Source organism: Eleutherodactylus coqui, chromosome 4, assembly GCF_035609145.1.
Source record: "Eleutherodactylus coqui strain aEleCoq1 chromosome 4, aEleCoq1.hap1, whole genome shotgun sequence".
NCBI lineage: Eukaryota > Metazoa > Chordata > Amphibia > Anura > Eleutherodactylidae > Eleutherodactylus > Eleutherodactylus coqui.
Window position 1 is genome coordinate 252,199,269 of NC_089840.1, and position 18,234 is coordinate 252,217,502.

The 18,234-nt window shown below is 47.2% G+C and overlaps 1 protein-coding gene across 1 annotated transcript in view; it reads left to right on the forward strand.

The window, feature by feature from the left end:
* ZMAT4 (zinc finger matrin-type 4) overlaps positions 1–17,989 on the forward strand; it is a 400,283-nt gene extending 382,294 nt beyond the window's left edge. The window contains exons 7-8 of the mRNA XM_066601689.1: positions 6,997–7,127; positions 17,862–17,989. Of these exons, the coding sequence (XP_066457786.1) occupies positions 6,997–7,127; positions 17,862–17,989 (259 nt within the window). The remainder of the gene's footprint in view (positions 1–6,996; positions 7,128–17,861) is intronic.
* Positions 17,990–18,234: the final 245 nt, after the last annotated feature.

Below are 18,234 nucleotides of genomic sequence, written 5' to 3' on the forward strand. Positions count from 1 at the left end.
AGGTAACGTCAGCTTTAATGCAGGTGGGCCAAAAATTAATTGGATTACACTGTAGGCGAGGGCCCCAAAAAATTGGTGTGCCAACAGTACTAATGTACGTCAGAAAAATTGCCCATGCCCAACCAAGCGGGCAGGTGAAACCCATTAATCGCTTTGGTTAATGTGGCTTAATTTGTAACTAGGCCTGGAGGCAGCCCAGTTAAAATAAAAATTAGTTCAGGTGCAAGTTTCAACGCTTTAATGAGCATTGAAAAATTGTTTACAAAAATTATATGACTGAGCCTTGTGGGCCTAAGAAAAATTGCCCGTTCGGCGTGATTACGTGAGGTTTCAGGAGGAGGAGCAGGAGGAGGAGGAGGAATATTATACACAGATTGATGAAGCAAAAAGGTCCCCGTTTTTGATGGTGATAGAGAACGATGCTTCCATCCGCGGGTGCAGCCTACGTATTGCTTAGGTATCGCTGCTGTCCACTGGTGGAGAAGAGAAGTCTGGGGAAATCCAGGCTTTGTTCATCTTGATGAGTGTTAGCCTGTCGGCACTGTCGGTTGACAGGCGGGTACGCTTATCTGTGATGATTCCCCCAGCCGCACTAAACACCCTCTCTGACAAGACGCTAGCCGCAGGACAAGCAAGCACCTCCAGGGCATACAGCGCTAGTTCAGGCCATGTGTCCAGCTTCGACACCCAGTAGTTGTAGGGGGCAGAGGCGTCACCGAGGACGGTCGTGCGATCGGCTACGTACTCCCTCACCATCCTTTTACAGTGCTCCCGCCGACTCAGCCTTGACTGGGGAGCGGTGACACAGTCTTGCTGGGGAGCCAGAAAGTTGTCAAAGGCCTTAGAGAGTGTTCCCCTGCCTGTGCTGTACATGCTGCCTGATCTCCGTGCCTCCCCTGCTACCTGGCTCTCGGAACTGCGCCTTCTGCCACTAGCGCTGTCGGATGGGAATTTTACCATCAGCTTGTCCGCCAGGGTCCTGTGGAATAGCATCACTCTCGAACCCCTTTCCTCTTCGGGTATCAGAGTGGAAAGGTTCTCCTTATACCGTGGGTCGAGCAGTGTGTACACCCAGTAATCCGTAGTGGCCAGAATGCGTGTAACGCGAGGGTCACGAGAAAGGCATCCTAACATGAAGTCAGCCATGTGTGCCAGGGTACCTGTACGCAACACATAGCTGTCCTCACTAGGAAGATCACTTTCAGGATCCTCCTCCTCAGGCCATACACGCTGAAAGGATGACAGGCAAGCAGCATGGGTACCGTCAGCAGTGGGCCAAGCTGTCTCTTCCCCCTCCTCCTCATCCTCCTCATGCTCCTCCTCCTCCTCCTCAACGCGCTGAGATATAGACAGGGGGGTGCTCTGACTATCCAGCGACATACTGTCTTCCCCCGCCTCTGTTTCCGAGCGCAAAGCGTCTGCCTTTATGCTTTGCAGGGAACTTCTCAAGAGGCATAGCAGAGGAATGGTGACGCTAATGATTGCAGCATCGCCGCTCACCATCTGGGTAGACTCCTCAAAGTTTCCAAGGACCTGGCAGATGTCTGCCAACCAGGCCCACTCTTCTGTGAAGAATTGAGGAGGCTGACTCCCACTGCGCCGCCCATGTTGGAGTTGGTATTCCACTATAGCTCTACGCTGCTCATAGAGCCTGGCCAACATGTGGAGCGTAGAGTTCCACCGTGTGGGCACGTCACACAGCAGTCGGTGCACTGGCATATTAAACCGATGTTGCAGGGTGCGCATGGTGGCAGCGTCCGTATGGGACTTGCGGAAATGTGCGCAGAGCCGGCGCACCTTTCCGAGCAGGTCTGACAAGCGTGGGTAGCTTTTCAGAAAGCGCTGAACCACCAAATTAAAGACGTGGGCCAGGCATGGCACGTGCGTGAGGCTGCCGAGCTGCCGAGCCGCCACCAGGTTACGGCCGTTGTCACACGACCATGCCCGGTTGGAGGCTCAGTGGCGCAAGCCAGCTGTCGGTCTGCTCTGTCAGACCCTGCAGCAGTTCGTGGGCCATGTGCCTCTTCTCTCCTAAGCTGAGTAGTTTCAGCACGGCCTGCTGACGCTTGCCCACCGCTGTGCTGCCGTGCCGCGCGACACCGACTGCTGGCGACGTGCTGCTGCTGACACATCTTGATTGCGAGACAGAGGTTGCGTAGGAGGAGGAGGGTGGTTTAGTGGAGGAAGCATACACCGCCGCAGATACCACCACAGAGCTGGGGCCCGCAATTCTGGGGGTGGGTAGGACGTGAGCGGTCCCAGGCTCTGACTCTGTCCCAGCCTCCACTAAATTCACCCAATGTGCCGTCAGGGAGATATAGTGGCCCTGCCCGCCTGTGCTTGTCCACGTGTCCGTTGTTAAGTGGACCTTGGCAGTAACCGCGTTGGTGAGGGCGCGTACAATGTTGCGGGAGACGTGGTCGTGCAGGGCTGGGACGGCACATCGGGAAAAGTAGTGGCGACTGGGAACTGAGTAGCACGGGGCCGCCGCCACCATCATACCTTTGAAAGCCTCCGTTTCCACAACCCTATACGGCAGCATCTCCAGGCTGATAAATTTGGCTATGTGCACGTTTAACGTTTGAGCGTGCGTGTGCGTGGCGGCGTACTTGCGTTTGCGCTCCAACACTTGCGCTAGCGACGGCTGGACGGTGCGCTGAGAGACATTGGTGGATGGGGCCGAGCACAGCGGAGGTGAGGGTGTGGGTGCAGGCCAGGAGACGGTAGTGCCTGTGTCCTGAGAGGGGGGTTGGATCTCAGTGGCAGGTTGGGGCACAGGGGGAGAGGCAGCGGTGCAAACCAGAGGCGGTGAACGGCCTTCGTCCCACCTTGTGGGGTGCTTGGCCATCATATGTCTGCGCATGCTGGTGGTGGTGAGGCTGGTGGTGGTGGCTCCCCGGCTGATCTTGGCGCGACAAAGGTTGCACACCACTGTTTGTCGGTCGTCTGCACTCTCAGTGAAAAACTGCCAGACCTTTGAGCACCTCGGCCTCTGCAGGGTGGCATGGCGCGAGGGGGCGCTTTGGGAAACAGTTGGTGGATTATTCGGTCTGGCCCTGCCTCTACCCCTGGCGACCGCACTGCCTCTTCCAACCTGCCCTGCTGCTGCACTTGCCTCCCCCTCTGAAGACCTGTCCTCAGTAGGCGTAGCAAACCAGGTGGGGTCAGTCACCTCATCGTCCTGCTGCTCTTCCTCCGAATCCTCTGTGCGCTCCTCCCTCGGACTTACTCCAATTACTACTACCTGAGTGATAGACAACTGTGTCTCATCGTCATCGTCCTCCTCACCCACTGAAAGCTCTTGAGACAGTTGCCGGAAGTCCCCAGCCTCATCCCCCGGACCCCGGGAACTTTCCAAAGGTTGGGCATCGGTCACGACAAACTCCTCCGCTGGGAGAGGAACCATTGCTGGCCATTCTGGGCAGGAGCCCGGGAACAGTTCCTGGGAGTCTGCCTGCTCCTCAGAATGTGTCATTGTAATGGAGTGAGGAGGCTGGGAGGAAGGAGGAGCAACAGCCAGAGGACTCAGAGTTGCAGCAGTGGACGGCGCAGAACTCTGGGTGGTCGATAGATTGCTGGATGCACTTTCTGCCATCCACGACAGGACCTGCTCACACTGCTCATTTTCTAATAAAGGTCTACCGCGTGGACCCATTAATTGTGAGATGAATGTGGGGACGCCAGAAACGTGCCTCTCTCCTAATCCCGCAGCAGTCGGCTGCGATACACCTGGATCAGGAGCTCGGCCTGTGCCCACACCCTGACTTGGGCCTCCGCGTCCTCAGCCGCGTCCACGTCCTCTAGGCCTACCCCTACCCCTCAGCATGGTGTATTACCAGTAGTGCAGAAACAGAACGCTGTAATTAAATGTGCTGCTTATTGGCCTGTGGTTGGAGGCTGACTTCGCTTACGGAATGCACAGCAGAGGCAGGAAAGAATTTTGCGCAAGCCTGCTGTAACACTTAGCTGGCTGTGTATGAATTAGGACAACTACCCCCAGCAGAGACCCAGTACACTTGTGGACAGGAATACAGCGGTGATGTAAGAGGCAACACAGAGGCAGAAAAGAATTTTGCGCAAGCCTGCTGTAACACTTAGCTGGCTGCGTATGAATTAGGACAACTATCCCCAGCAGAGACCCAGTACACTGAGGACGGTCACAGGCAGCCCAAATAGATTTTTTTTCCCAAATGTTTTTGGAAAGGCCCACTGCCCATATACACTAAATATGTCTTCTGTCCCTGCCTCACCACTACTGGCCCTGGACAATGTAAAATTACTGCAGGACGCAATGCTCTGCACGGCCGATAAAAAAAAAAAATAAAATGTGCAACACTGCAAAAAGCAGCCTCCACACTACTGCACACGGTTAGATGTGGCCCTAAGAAGGACCGTTGGGGTTCTTGAAGCCTAAAATAACTCCTAACGCTCTCCCTATAGCAGCTCCGGCATCAGCAGCACTGTCCCTGATCTCTGTCAGAATGCATCTGTGGCGAGCTGTGGGAGGGGCCGATTTATATACTCGGGTGACACCTGATCTCGCCAGCCACTCACTGCAGGGGGGTGGTATAGGGCTTGAACGTCGCAGGGGGAAGTTGTAATGCCTTCCCTGTCTTTCAATTGGCCAGAAAAGCGCGCTAACGTCTCAGAGATGAAAGTGAAAGTAACTCGAACATCGCGTGGTACTCGTCTCGAGTAACGAGCATCTCGAACACGCTAATACTCGAACGAGTATCAAGCTCGGACGAGTACGTTCGCTCATCTCTAATTTTGTATGGTGTTTCCATATTTTTGTCCACCCCTTCCATTTTATTACCATTTACCTTCTTTCTATTTCCCATCACACTGCGACAAACGTTATTGAATTGTAATCACGCCAATGCATACAGTAATGAACTTCTACTTTCGGCGCGATCAATATCTTCACCGTAAAGAACTATAACCAAAGTGTAACAATCCCAATTGTTTGTTTCATATCGAATAAACCCCCAGAGATGCCAATAATTACATTGCAGCCAGTCACGAATCATCTGTCTTCTTGAAGATTTAAAGGCCTTTCCTACCAGAGGCTTCAGTGTTCGTTAAAAGGAGCTATACTGAATTAAAAAAACATGACTGCTTTCTTTCCAGAACAGCGCCACACCTATGCACAGGTTGTGTCTGGTATTGCAGCTCAGCTCCATTCACTTCAAAGGATCCGACACAACCCCACGGACAGGAATGGTGCTGTTTCTGGAAGAAAGCAGCCTTGTTTTCCTAGTTCTATATATTATAATGTTCATTTTTTTCTTCCGCTTTCTCCATTGCTCTGCTCTGTCGTACGTGCAATTCCAATCTGCGACGTCAGCAGATTAATTTACAGGTGATCGCCGACGTGTAATTCTGCTGTCTCCGAGTAAATTATTTGTCTAGAAATACGCATTAATTTGTATTCATGAACAGTGACGGCTGAGTGATCCCAAAAACATTACCTTTGAGGTGAAAATTGAGAAAAGATTAGCTAAGTGAGTGCGGCCATAAAGCATGCTGCCACATTAATGCACAAATACGAATGTCACTGGCTGCTTAATGCTGCTCATGCAATGTGTAAATATACCTCCGTACAGTTATTGATTGCAGGGCCATAAGGAAAAACTGCACACCCTGCGATTGGCGAGAACCCCAATAGACTTAATGACATTGTGACATTGTGCTGCAGCTTCTGGTCTATGTTTAATACGGCGTATTTCTATTTATTGCTTCGCATTTTCTTGTCTCAAGGGCAGTAATAAACACTTTCCCTAAAATTACAGGTTTTACTATATTTATAGCGGTTTTCTGAAAGGCTGTACCCTCTATTAAAATGAATGTTAGTCCTACGATTTAGTGCCTGCAATACCAGCTCCCTGAGTTCATGTGGGCCTATCCCAGTGTGCTAAAGGTTTTTTTTTTCCAGCACACAGTTATGGCATATCCACAGGGTGTCTGACCCTTTTTCTGCTAGGTGAGGCAGCCTTTTTTCTTCATCTGTTTCTATAAATCCTCCTAGACTTGAATTGTGAGAACCTCAGGGGCATGACCTAAACAGCTGCTCGGGGGCGTGACCTAAACAGCTGCTCGGGGGCCTGTTAGATAGTAAGGGCCCACTGCCTCCATTAAAAGGGCCGTGCCACGTTTTACAATTATTCCCTATTCGCAAGATAAGGGATAACATTATGATCGCTGGGATTCATACCAATCCCAAAAGTCCATGAATAGAGCAAAGGTTGTGCATGCACGCCGCTGCTCCATTCATTTCAACAGGAGCTTTGGGAATTGCTGAGCTCTTGTACTCGGTAATTTCTAATGCTTCCATTGAAATGAATACAGCTGTGGTGGGCATCCACTGCATTCATGTGGGGACCTTTGAGACTATGGTCTTAGGATTGGAGGGACTCCCAGCCATCAGAGCCCCACCAATCATAGTTATTCCCTAGCTACATGATAGAGCATAACTTTGTAACTTGGTACAGTCTCTTTGAATCAGCATCTTCCTGTCTATTAGATTGCATGTGAGGGACTGAGCTAATGAAAATTATAAGTTTTAGTTACTGGTAGATTTTTAGGGAAATATACGGGGGGTGCTCTGTGATGACCTATCAGGGAGGAAGGGGCCCTCTGCTGTCTGCCCATCGCTGGAGGAATTTCACTTCAAAGAACAGTTTTGCTGCAGGAAGCAGACAGGTCCATACATTGCGCAGTGGCGCAATTTGGAACAGCAGGCTTAGACCTATTGAACTGAATGGGACTCAGCTTGCAGTACCAGCCTGAGCCACTGCACAATGTATGGAGCTGTCTGCTTCCTTCAGCAAAACAGCTAGAAGTAAGACAACCTTTATAAGTTGCAGAATAACCAACTACAAACAGGAACATTTAGGATCACACGTCAGTTCTACTACTTGCTTAAAGGTGATTTAAACTGAAGCTAAACAAGATCTTCCAAATATAAATAGCAATTTCATTTTTCCTCTTTTTCAGCGCCAATAACATCTCAGACGGAACTAAATTAAACGGGCAAAGAGATCTGCAGAATTCTGCTGAGAGACCGATGCAGCCAAGGATCAACTATCACACAAGAAACAACATGCAGAAGAGACTGGCTAAAGAGGGTAGGTCTATCCATTGTGTACGGCTCGCATCTCTGGGATGTGCAGTAAAACAATGCAGACAAACAGAACTGCTGGCAGGTACTCCGCAGGGGATATTCTCAACTCTGCCATAACACCCTTGACTTTTGGAAATGGGATAAACTTTCATATACAAGCAAAATGGCCTTAACCACAAAACCATTGATATCACCAGCTTGTCGAAAATGAAAAATAGAAGCTGTTGACCCCCGCTGCCCTAGATATGGGGAACTCAAGTGCTAGGAAATTTATGCAAAATATACATAGGACTGTTTGTTGAAAATAGTCTAGAAATTCTGCTATTCTATCAGGGTTGGGTTGAACAAATTGACAGATCTAAAGAGAGAAATAGGCAAAGTGCAGATGAGGCAAATACCTTTTACATCAGTTTTTGAAACTGCAAATCCATAGTAAATGCATGGCAATGTATTACTGGTTGATCTAGCCACCAGTGCCAGTCTTAGGTTAGAGGGCACCCAGGGTTGCCAACTTGAATTTTTCATTTTCATGGACAACTTATCCAAAAATCATGGGCAGCCAACATTGTGGGTTAAACCACACTGAATAATAAAAATGATGAGTAATACATATCTGTAGGTCAGATACTGACATGAACTCATTAGTAGCATTTACTGCGGACTATAAAATGATAATAATTAGTCATAAAAACTGGATAAGTACCACCAAATTCACGGATGCATCTCATAATGGACACTAGAAAAAAACCCTATTGTTAGGGACTGTCTAGGAATTTCTGGGCAGTTGACAAACCTGTGTGACATCTTTATTGGCACCTCCCCATCTTAAAAAAAAGGATATACAGGATATTGCACTGATAGCCCGTTTGTCTGTATTCTGCTTGTGCAGGAAGCAGCAAGATAGCAGCATAATCACACCAGAACAGCATAGTTACTTAATACTGTACCACAACCAAGACCATACCAGAACCCAGTCCATAACATAAGTTCATAATCCGAACCAAGCTCAATACCTAAATACAGTGCCAGAAACAAACTTTTAGCATAAATACAGCCCCAGAACCAAGTTCAGTAAAAAAAAAAAATACAATAGCAGAACCAAGCTCATGACATAAATACAGTCCCAGAACTGAGCTGATAACATATATACAGCCATAGAACCAAGCTTGTATTAAATAAACACCAGAACCTAGCTCAGTATATAACTACAGTGATTGCATTGCAGGGGTACCAATCAGCTGACAATGGTGCTTCGGAACATCAGAGTGGAGGAGACAGCCCAGAGGAAGATGATTTATGTAGCTCCACAGGGAGGTCTTACAATACATATCTAGCAGGCTCAGTCCATGTCCCTCCTACTGCTCTCCTGCAATCCTTAGATGCTCATACATCATCACTTCCTGGTTACAGGATTCATAAATCCCTCCTCCAGGAAGCGATAGCTGTGATTCTTCGTTCGACCGCTGATCAACCAATCAATGCATCACTCGATGAACCAATCACAGCCATCGCATTGGTTCATCGAGCGTTGCATTGATTGGCTGAGCAGCGGTTGAAGAACCATTCCACAGCCATCGCATTGTGGAGGTGCGATTCATGAATTGGCTAAGCCGGGCTCCCACCTATTGGGAGAATGGGGGCGCCTTCCACTTCAACCTCTTCATTGTAGACATTGTAGATTATGGATGTCCTAGAAACTACAATTGAGAGAGCTGCATGCATCTACGAGGCCACTAACTCATATACTCATTTGTAGAATGCCAAACGGGTCAAGAGACTTTATTGTCCTAATGTATAGTGGGCCCAGACATGACTATACAATGCACCCTTAGTACTTGTCCTAATATATAGGGACTCAGACATGGCTGCACAACGCACCCTTAGTACTTGCTCTAATATATAGGGACCCAGACATGGCTGCACAACGCACCCTTAGTACTTGTTCTAATATATAGGGACCCAGACATGGCAGCACAACGCACCCTTAGTACTTGTTCTAATATATAGGGACCCAGACATGGGCACACAGTGCATCCTTAGTACTTGTCCTAATATATAGGGGACCCAGACATGACAACACAGTGCACCCTTAGTACTTGTCCTAATATATAGGACCCAGACATGACTACACAGGGCACCCTTAGTACTTGTCCTAATATATAGGGGACCAGGCATGACTACACAGTGCACCCTTAGTACTTGTCCTAATATATAGGACCCAGACATGGCTACACAGTGCACCCTTAGTACTTGTCCTAATATATAGGACCCTGACATGACTACACAGTGCACCCTTAGACTACATGGAAAGACAACCTCCCTTTAACCATACTCGGCACATAATGTTGTAACACCCCGAATTAAATAATACATGGACACCAATGTTGATATAGAAGGAGTATTCACAGCTTAATTTAAAAGAAAAACACACCAACCCTGAAACAGCAGAAATAATTCTCTTCAAACAAAACACCTATTATGTTATCCCACCGCCCGTCCGGACAGTGTGCATGTAGGTTCTCATCACTTTTAGGGTCCAAACCCACCAGCTGTGATAATCAAACTACTAACGACCACTTGTACGTTAGTATGTATGTATGTGAGTGAGTTATTCTCATGCTCCGCTCCCTAGCGATATCATAGCTCTTCCCCTCGAGACGTCATAGCTCTGCCCCCTGGCGACGTCATAGCAGGTCCTAAGATACTGAGAATACAACTAAGCCGTTATTATGTCAGACACAACTCAGCGGTCCTGACAGGAAACACCGACCTACCTCCACCACAGAGATCTGGTGGGCTGAAGGACCTGCGGTGATGTCACTGCCGTGGGAGGAGACATTCTGGAGTTTGTTAGTACTGTATACTGGATAAGCCAACAGAAACTACCAGGACCTGTAAAGATGTCACCGTCATGTGATCACCTGTGTGGGTGGAGTCAGGGATCACATGACTTGGGGCTCATCACTGTATCCAGAAGCTGTGTGTCATGTGTACAGTCAGCATAAATGTAGTCTACGCTGCGAGTGGCTGTTTGTCTAATGTGCTGTGTGTAATGTATATAGTCAGCATGGATGCATGTCATGTACCAAAGCTGTGTCTGCGACGTGCATGTCATGTAGGCAAGCTTCGTTTGTAACATGTGCATGTACTGTAGCACAGCTGTGTCTGTCAAGCGCATATAATGTAGCAGAGCTATGTTTGTAACATGCGCATGTACTGTGGCACAGCTGTGTCTGTCATGCGCATATAATGTAGCAGAGCTGTGTTTGTAGCATGTGCATGTCATGTCTGTCAGGCGCATGTCACATACCAAAGCTGTAAGTCCAAAGAATTGTAATGTTGCTACTTCTTAAGAAAACCCCGCAGTACTGATCTGATTACAATTCTATGGACTTCTTGCTATTTGATCCTTGGGTCCGGATCATCGTTTGGGATCATGCACTTGTAAGCCTGGAAGTGCTTTACTGTTTGGTTGGACGTGCTGCTGCTCATATATACATACCAAAGCTGTGTCTGTGATGTGTATGTCATGTAGCAGAGCTGTGTGTGTCTGTCACACACCCATGTACCACAGCTGTGTGTGTGATGTGCATGTAGCGAAGCTGTGTGGCGCATTGCGTCACCAGAAACACTGGTTCTATAATTTCTTAATAATTACTAGTCTGCAAGATAAGGAAAAAAAACAGCACTACTTGTCCAAAATCTATTAAACGCCACTGAATAAAGGCCCATTTATACACACAGATATCTTTCAAAAGATTTAGAGATCAGTGATCATTTTGCATAAAGCACTAATAGGCACTAATTGCTATTAGTACTTTATTAGCTTCATTTGCATTTCATTTGCGTCTTTTGAGCGATAATCGCTGTGTCTAAATGTGCCTTTCACTGTTCGGCCGAACGATGGTTTTCAGTTCTGCTTGAAAACCGTTGTTCAGCAGAACAGCTGATAAGCAGGACTGCACGCTGTGTTCTGCTGGCGGAGAGCTGATTACAGCTGGTAACATTGTTACAGCTGTTCTCAGCTCTCAGTCCTGCCTGCAGAACAGCTGATAAGCAGGACTGTGTCTTCTGTCCATAGTGCTGAAATCTCCAAGAGGTGCCATGGCTGAACAATGGAGCTAATTACAGAGCTCAGACCTCCTGCTGAGTTCTGTAGCAGCTCCCAGAAGCTTATTTGCATGAAAATGAAACTAATAAAGTACTAATAGCAATTAGTGCCTATTAGTACTTTATGCAAAACGATAGCTGACCTTTCAATCTTTCTGTGTGTGTAAATGGGCCTTAAAACATCATCACCTTATGAAGGATGGGAGCGTAGATGGCTGTTCCTCACGCTGCCCAGGGGGTAAGAGGAAGACCACTTCCCTATCATCTCCTTTTTATTAACCCAACCCCACTTCTCACCCATGAACACCAATCACACAAGGTGCATTTTTTGAGCTTGTTACCGGGAACATAATTTAACCCTTTAACCACCCTGCAGTCTAAGTCTCCTTCTCTATACAGCTTGCAGATCACATTACTAATAGAGTACATTTGCAACCTGAAAGTCCAACTCTAAATATCTTTAGCTTCTCCATGCTCAGACTCTAAGGGAAACCTAAAGCGCGTGGAGTTTCTTCATTGGCCTTGTTTCACGGCTGAATTCTCTCTGTCACGATTTGATTACTTGCAAGCGGTATTTTTCTTATGCTGTAATACTGGCGGGACAGTAAATGTACGCGGATTTTATTACTATGGGCTGTCAAGACGCAGGTGAATAACTCTGGATGTGTTCAAATCGAAGCAAACAGGGAAATAAGCTGAGATGAATATCTATCAGTCCATCATTACTGGAGCATTAGTGTAATGGAATAGTCGTAAGTCCTCCATCTCTTCACGTCTCATTATCAATCCTGCATGCCAAAAACTATATCAGTATAAACCCGACCTGAAAGGCAAAGCTACTGTATGTGTTGACTCACTGTATAAGTGCTCTGTATGGCTCGGTTCATATGTGCTTTAGGCTGCTTTCACACGGGCAACACGATATGGGTCCGTGCGGTATCGCTCTGTTTTCTCGGAGCGATATCGCTATTTTGTGTCGCTACAAAGTTGCACATGATACTACAAAGTCACGCGACTTTATAGCACCACATGCATGGATTTCCAGGGGGAATGGGGGCTTGAAATATAAACTCTACCCTGAAAATGATGATTCAATGAATGGCTCTGATTGGTTCCTCGAGCGCTGTCTCTGATTGTCTGAGCCCTGCGCTTAGGAACCAATCAGAGGCAGAGCTTCTTAGAGGCAGGGATTTTTAAAGTCCTGACCAGGAAGCTCAGCAGAAGAACTTCAAGCAACTGTCCGGGGGGGCTTTAGGGGACACGTACGGGGAGATGACAGCGCCCGAGAGGTGATGTGTTTTCATGCAGTGCAACAGAAAGGATCCATAGGGAAACATGGGCTACAAAAAAAAAAATTTGCAAATGGCAGCTGTATATAGAGCATTCTGTGATTTTGTAGTCTCGTAATGTCGCAGGCTACAAAACATTGCTTGTTAGGAAAGCATGGGCTTCACATGAATGCGATTTGTGGAAGTGGCCTTAGATTCAGTTCAGAGTTTCTGTCTTGCTGCTCCATTTTTGGAAGAGAGAAACTTATTTCTGGGAGCACCTGGAGAAGTGGTAGTAGTTCTCTCCCTCACTCTATACAATGATGACGCTCATCAATAAGGGGTTTAAGAGGACCTGTCATGTCTTCATGCCAGTGCGGTTGACAGCATGGCTGTATAGTTGTAGAACCACCAAATCCAATGATGTTTTATTTATACTCACCCCTGTTCTTTAGCACAGGCTCTTAGATTCAGATCTTGACGCTTGGAATATGTCAAGTGGGCGGTTCCTACCGCTCACTGTTATGGGTGACATCAGGCTTGATTGACAGTAAGCGGTGGAAACATATTAGGGCATATTCAGACAGATTTTCATTGTGGCAGTAGACTTGAATGGGGTTTTCCAAACTGAATTAGACATTGCCTTGGATTTCACCGCAAAGGGTGCCCCCTTAGGGCTCTACCGTGGGGTCTGTATGTGGTTTCGGCTTCCCTGACCAGAAGATGACTGGGAACTAATTTCTGATGAGAACAAAGCTCTACAAAAACTTTTTACATTCATCATGTAACTTGTGACCTACGAGGATGAAGGGAAATCACTCAGTATACTGAGCCGCGCCGTGTCCTCCGCTAATCCCCGAGACTTCATTACATTTCAGTTTGATGACCTGACTTTCCTTCATGATTTCATCCTGTTTGGAAGCTAATCTGGGATTAGACTTGATTAGTTTCCAGCCTTATTTACTGTAGGGATGAGGTAAAATTAAAAAAACAAAATATCATTCCCCTCCGGAAGCTGAACTTGATCGGGTCACTGGTCATTGAGAGCAAAGCGGCAAATCAAGCAACTAATCTCTCTAATTACAGTTGCGACTACTGGATGGAGAACCTTAGACAGAACATATGTTGATTAATGAAGAGAAATTTATCAAAACTAGTGCAAGAGAACAATAGAGTTGCTGCTCCATAGCAACCAGATCCCAGCTCTCATTTTTCGGAAGCCATTTTGAAAATGAAACTTGCTATCTGATTGATTGCTAGGGGCAATTACATTCTGATTCAGCCACCACACAGTTTAGGTCTGACCATTGTCTATGTCTATAGCATCCCTCATTCTTTACCTTGCCATACCGTGCACATCTCCAGCCCCTTTACCTACTGTATCACCCCACTATCTGTAGTATGTAAGTGTGTTGGAGGAAGACCCTCACCCCTACTGGTACTGTGTACCTTGTCTCCACCGAAACTGTGGGTGGAAACAAGGGATTGTGCTGCTGGAGTTATTGGGCTATTGGTCCTCAACTCCCAGGTAATTTCCACCCCCACCAACTCATCTCACCTCCCTGCTGCTGTCAGGGTACCTGCCGCTTGGATTTATCTGCTCTCCGCTTGGGACAACCACTGTTCCCTGGTAATACACCTCCCTGCTGCTGTCACTGCCGCTTGGAGTTATCAGCTCCCCACTCCGGTGCTGTCCGTAGTGACTCTCCCAGGCTGCCTGCCATCAGTGCTGCAATATATCTGGCGCTTTTAGGCTCCCCCCCCATCACCTCTCTCTGCTCCGCCACTGTCCGGTCCCCACTGTCATTCTCCGTGCCAAACTCACAACAGCGCTCCCAGATCTTGCAGCACTGATGGCAGGCCACTGGGGACACTCACAACGGACAGCACAGGAACGGGGAGGCAATAACTCCAAGCGCCAGGGATGGTGACAGCAGTGGGGAGGTGAGATTACCGAGAAGAGTGCTTGTCCGTAGCAGGGGGCAGATAAATCCAAGTCGCAGGGACAGTGACAACAGCAGGGAGGTGAGATGAGGGCGTTGGCTGGGGATAATTAGCTGGCAGTCGGGGACCAATCGCCAGCTGTGGGCATTCCATGTTACTCCAGCAGCATAACCCCTTGTCTCCACCCACAGTTCCGGTGGAGACAAGCTACAACAGTACCACCCCTACTGTTTCCATCAATCGATTACTACATGTAACCGTGGTTTTTGTATCTTTGTTTTTTGTATCTGTTCTCCCCTGTTTTGTAAGTGCTGCGGAATATGTTGGCGCTATATAAATACAGATTATTATTATTACTTTCCCCTTGCACTGTCTTGTCTTGATGTAACATAGAATATTTGCTATTCCAGGGTCTGTAAGAACTGGATGATGACCCTTGGGATGGTGGCCATATTGGTTGCCACTGGCTTAGTGTGGAAAATTCACCAAGCAGATTGCACCAAAATAATAAAGCACATGTGGTGCGAGAAAATTATTTGTACTAGACAATTTTCATACTTTTCTTGAAACTTTAGTGAAGCGTGTAGAAATGTGGCTAAGAGAAGTCATAACATGTTATCTGCTACCAAATTTACAGTATTATTGTTGGGCGCCATGTTTTTGCTGCAGACTATTGGTGTCGAGAGTGGGATCCGGGGCTATCAGCTGTTTGCCTCAAGCCTTGCATTTACAGCGCCACCCTTGCCCTAAGGCCTTATTTGGTATTGTAGCTTAGGCCCATTCGCTTAAAGGGGTAATCCGTTGAAAATACTATCGATGACTAGAGATGAGCAAGCATACTCGTTAAGGACAAATACTCAAGCGAGTATCGTCCTTTTCGAGTATCTGCCTGCTCGTCTGCAAAGATTCGGGTGTCGGCGGGGAAGAGCGGGGGGGAAGGGGGGGAGATGTCCCCCTCCCCGCTCCCTCCTGCTCACTCCCGCAATCCACCCCTCACCCCTGCCGCCATCCGAATCTTTGCGGGCGAGCAGGCAGATACTCGAAAAGGACGATACTCGCTCGAGTATTTGTCCTTAAGGAGTATGCTCGCTCATCTCTATTGATGACCTATCTTCAGGTTAGGTCATCAATAGTTGATCGACTGTCGTCCATTGCTGGGATCCCCGACCGATCAGCTGAGCGGGCGCATGCTGTCAGCGCTGCAAATACACACAGCTCGGAAGCAGCGGAAGTCAGCGCTTGTAACTGCAGGCACAGCTCTCATTGAAATCAACGCGAACTATGCCTGCAGTTGCAAGCACCGGCCACTACACAGAGGCCGATCAACTATTGATGACCTATCCTGAGGATAGGTCATCAATAGTACTTTCCATGGAAAACCCCTTTAAATAGTTCAATACCATACTCAGCCTATGGACAAAAACGGCCCTTTTTTTTCAAGCCCCTTTAAGATGGATCCTTTCTTTCTGATAACTACGGAGTTCCTTTCCTCCCAAGGAGCGCTCTCACACCTCGGAACTACTGATACGACACTTATCTGGAAACTCTTTGCATTTTGGGTATACAGCTGTTTAGAGTATTTGTTTGGCAGCAAACTCCACTCCCAGAGGACAAGTGGCGAGGTTGGCACTGAAAAAGGCTAACGCTCACAGTAATATAAAACCATTGTGCTGATCTAGTATAGCGGCGTAGTAATTAAACTTACCACCAGCGAGTAACGCAACAGAACCACGGAGCAGTGATGAGCCAGCAGCAGAATGACTGCCAGCCCATCTCGACTTGCTGCCTTTGCAATCCTATTGTGAGCGTAGATTTCTATCATTTATTCCCACAATTAATATTTCTACATAATCCCCAATTTGGTGCTCAAGTGAATAGCGGAACATGAAAATGCCTAATTTTAGTAGACAATATGCTGCGATCGACAACACACCGTATTTTTATAGAGTAAAAGGAAGATTCAGCAATGTCCGCAGCAGGACGCTGAACCCCGATCTGTTATTAAGACTTTAAGTCATTACGCTAATCTGCATCCAGGGGAAAATGGAATATAGCAGATCTGCAGAAAGGTGGGACTTGAAGTTCCTGGGTCCCGATGCAAAATAAGTAACAGCCGCCCCCCCTCCCTTACTATGTGCCATTTATAATAGTGGTGGGGGAACTTGTTTGGGAAAGGGGCCCTCCACCACCTTCTTATGAAGCTACCAAGGTATATCTATAGGGCGTACAGGAATAGGAGCTATAGAGAAAGGGGAGCGGGAGAGATCAGGGCATTTTCTACAAAAGCATGGCCTACCCTGTTTATGGGCTGTCAGTTTATACGTTCTTCCACTGCATTTGGCTTATGTGCCAGGAAACCTCTAGCGTATATCCCAAATGCATACCTCCCAACTTTTGAGCAACCAGAAAAGGGGCAATTTTAATGACAGACCACGCCCCTTTTATGCAAAGACAGGCCTCAGTAGTAGTAGTCCTAGTAGTAATAGTGTCCCTCATAGTGGTCCTAGTAGTAATAACAATCCTCTTCATTAGACCCAGTAGTAACAATGACTCCCATTAGTAGCCTCAATCTTAACTGTGGCCCCAGTAGTAATAGTGTCTATCATAGTGGCCCCAGTAGTGCGAATGACCCCTGTTAGTAGCCCCATTAGTAATAGTGATCTTCATTATTAGCCCCAGTCTTAATAGAGAGCCTCTGTCACCTGCAAAAACCCGACAGACATTCAATTCACTTATAGTCCTGGGCCACTGGAAGTGGCTGCCACTACTGTAATCAGCGGGACCCTTGACCTTTCCACCCACCTGGCGTCTGAATGCAGATGTCGGGGAAGAGGTCATTGACCGCACTGATTACAGCAGCGGTGGCAAAGGGACTACAATTGAGTTGAATGTCCGTCGGGGAACAGGGCATGCCTCCTGCTGCCTGTAACTGCGAGACATCGACCCAAGTCCGGGAATGTCCTTCTGAATCCAGGACAGTTGGGAGGCATGCCTGAATGTATCTATAGGGACTCTTGACCCAATCGATGCAAAAAGTGTTCTTTTTTACATATGACAGCCGAATATATATTGGCACACCTTTTTCTAACTATATAGAATTGTGTAGCCTGCTTATTTTTCCAACACGGAGCCATCTCAGCAAAAAAATGGTAGCCTATGGGTGACTTACCGTATGCCTATGCAGAAGTGTACATTGAAGCCTTTTGTCAGAGGTATAGGCATACTGGACCTTGTTCATTCCACGAACTCCATGTGGACTGGCACCTGAATCTCCTGCAGACAATGGTCTATGACCTCTTGGCTGATCTGCCACTTTGAGTATAATATAGAGTAAAATATACATAATATAAATCATACCTTTCAGTATGAGATTGAATACATGCATTTTGCTAACTATCTTTTGTTCTCCTTGGCAGGAAAGGACAATGACAGTGGGAGAAGCTCTCTTAGTCCACAGCAAGTCTCAGAAGACACAGGCGAGTGTTCTCCGGAGAATAACTTCTATTCCATTATGGTGACAGAAGAAAGTCACAGTCTGTGCTGAGGAAGTCACAACCACTACTCAGACTTTCTCTTAACTAGTACACAGCACAAGAAAGGGCTTTGTTTTTTCTTAAAAGAAACCGAGAAATGAGCATGGAATCGACCTCAAGAACTTTTACCCGTTCCTGCCAAGTTCATCCATCATTAAAGTTTATAGGATCTGATTGTCGGTGGATTTTGTAGCTTCAGATTATTCCTCTCGGCTGTAGCCTGAGCCAGCTCCTTGGAAATTACAAGCATCTAGTA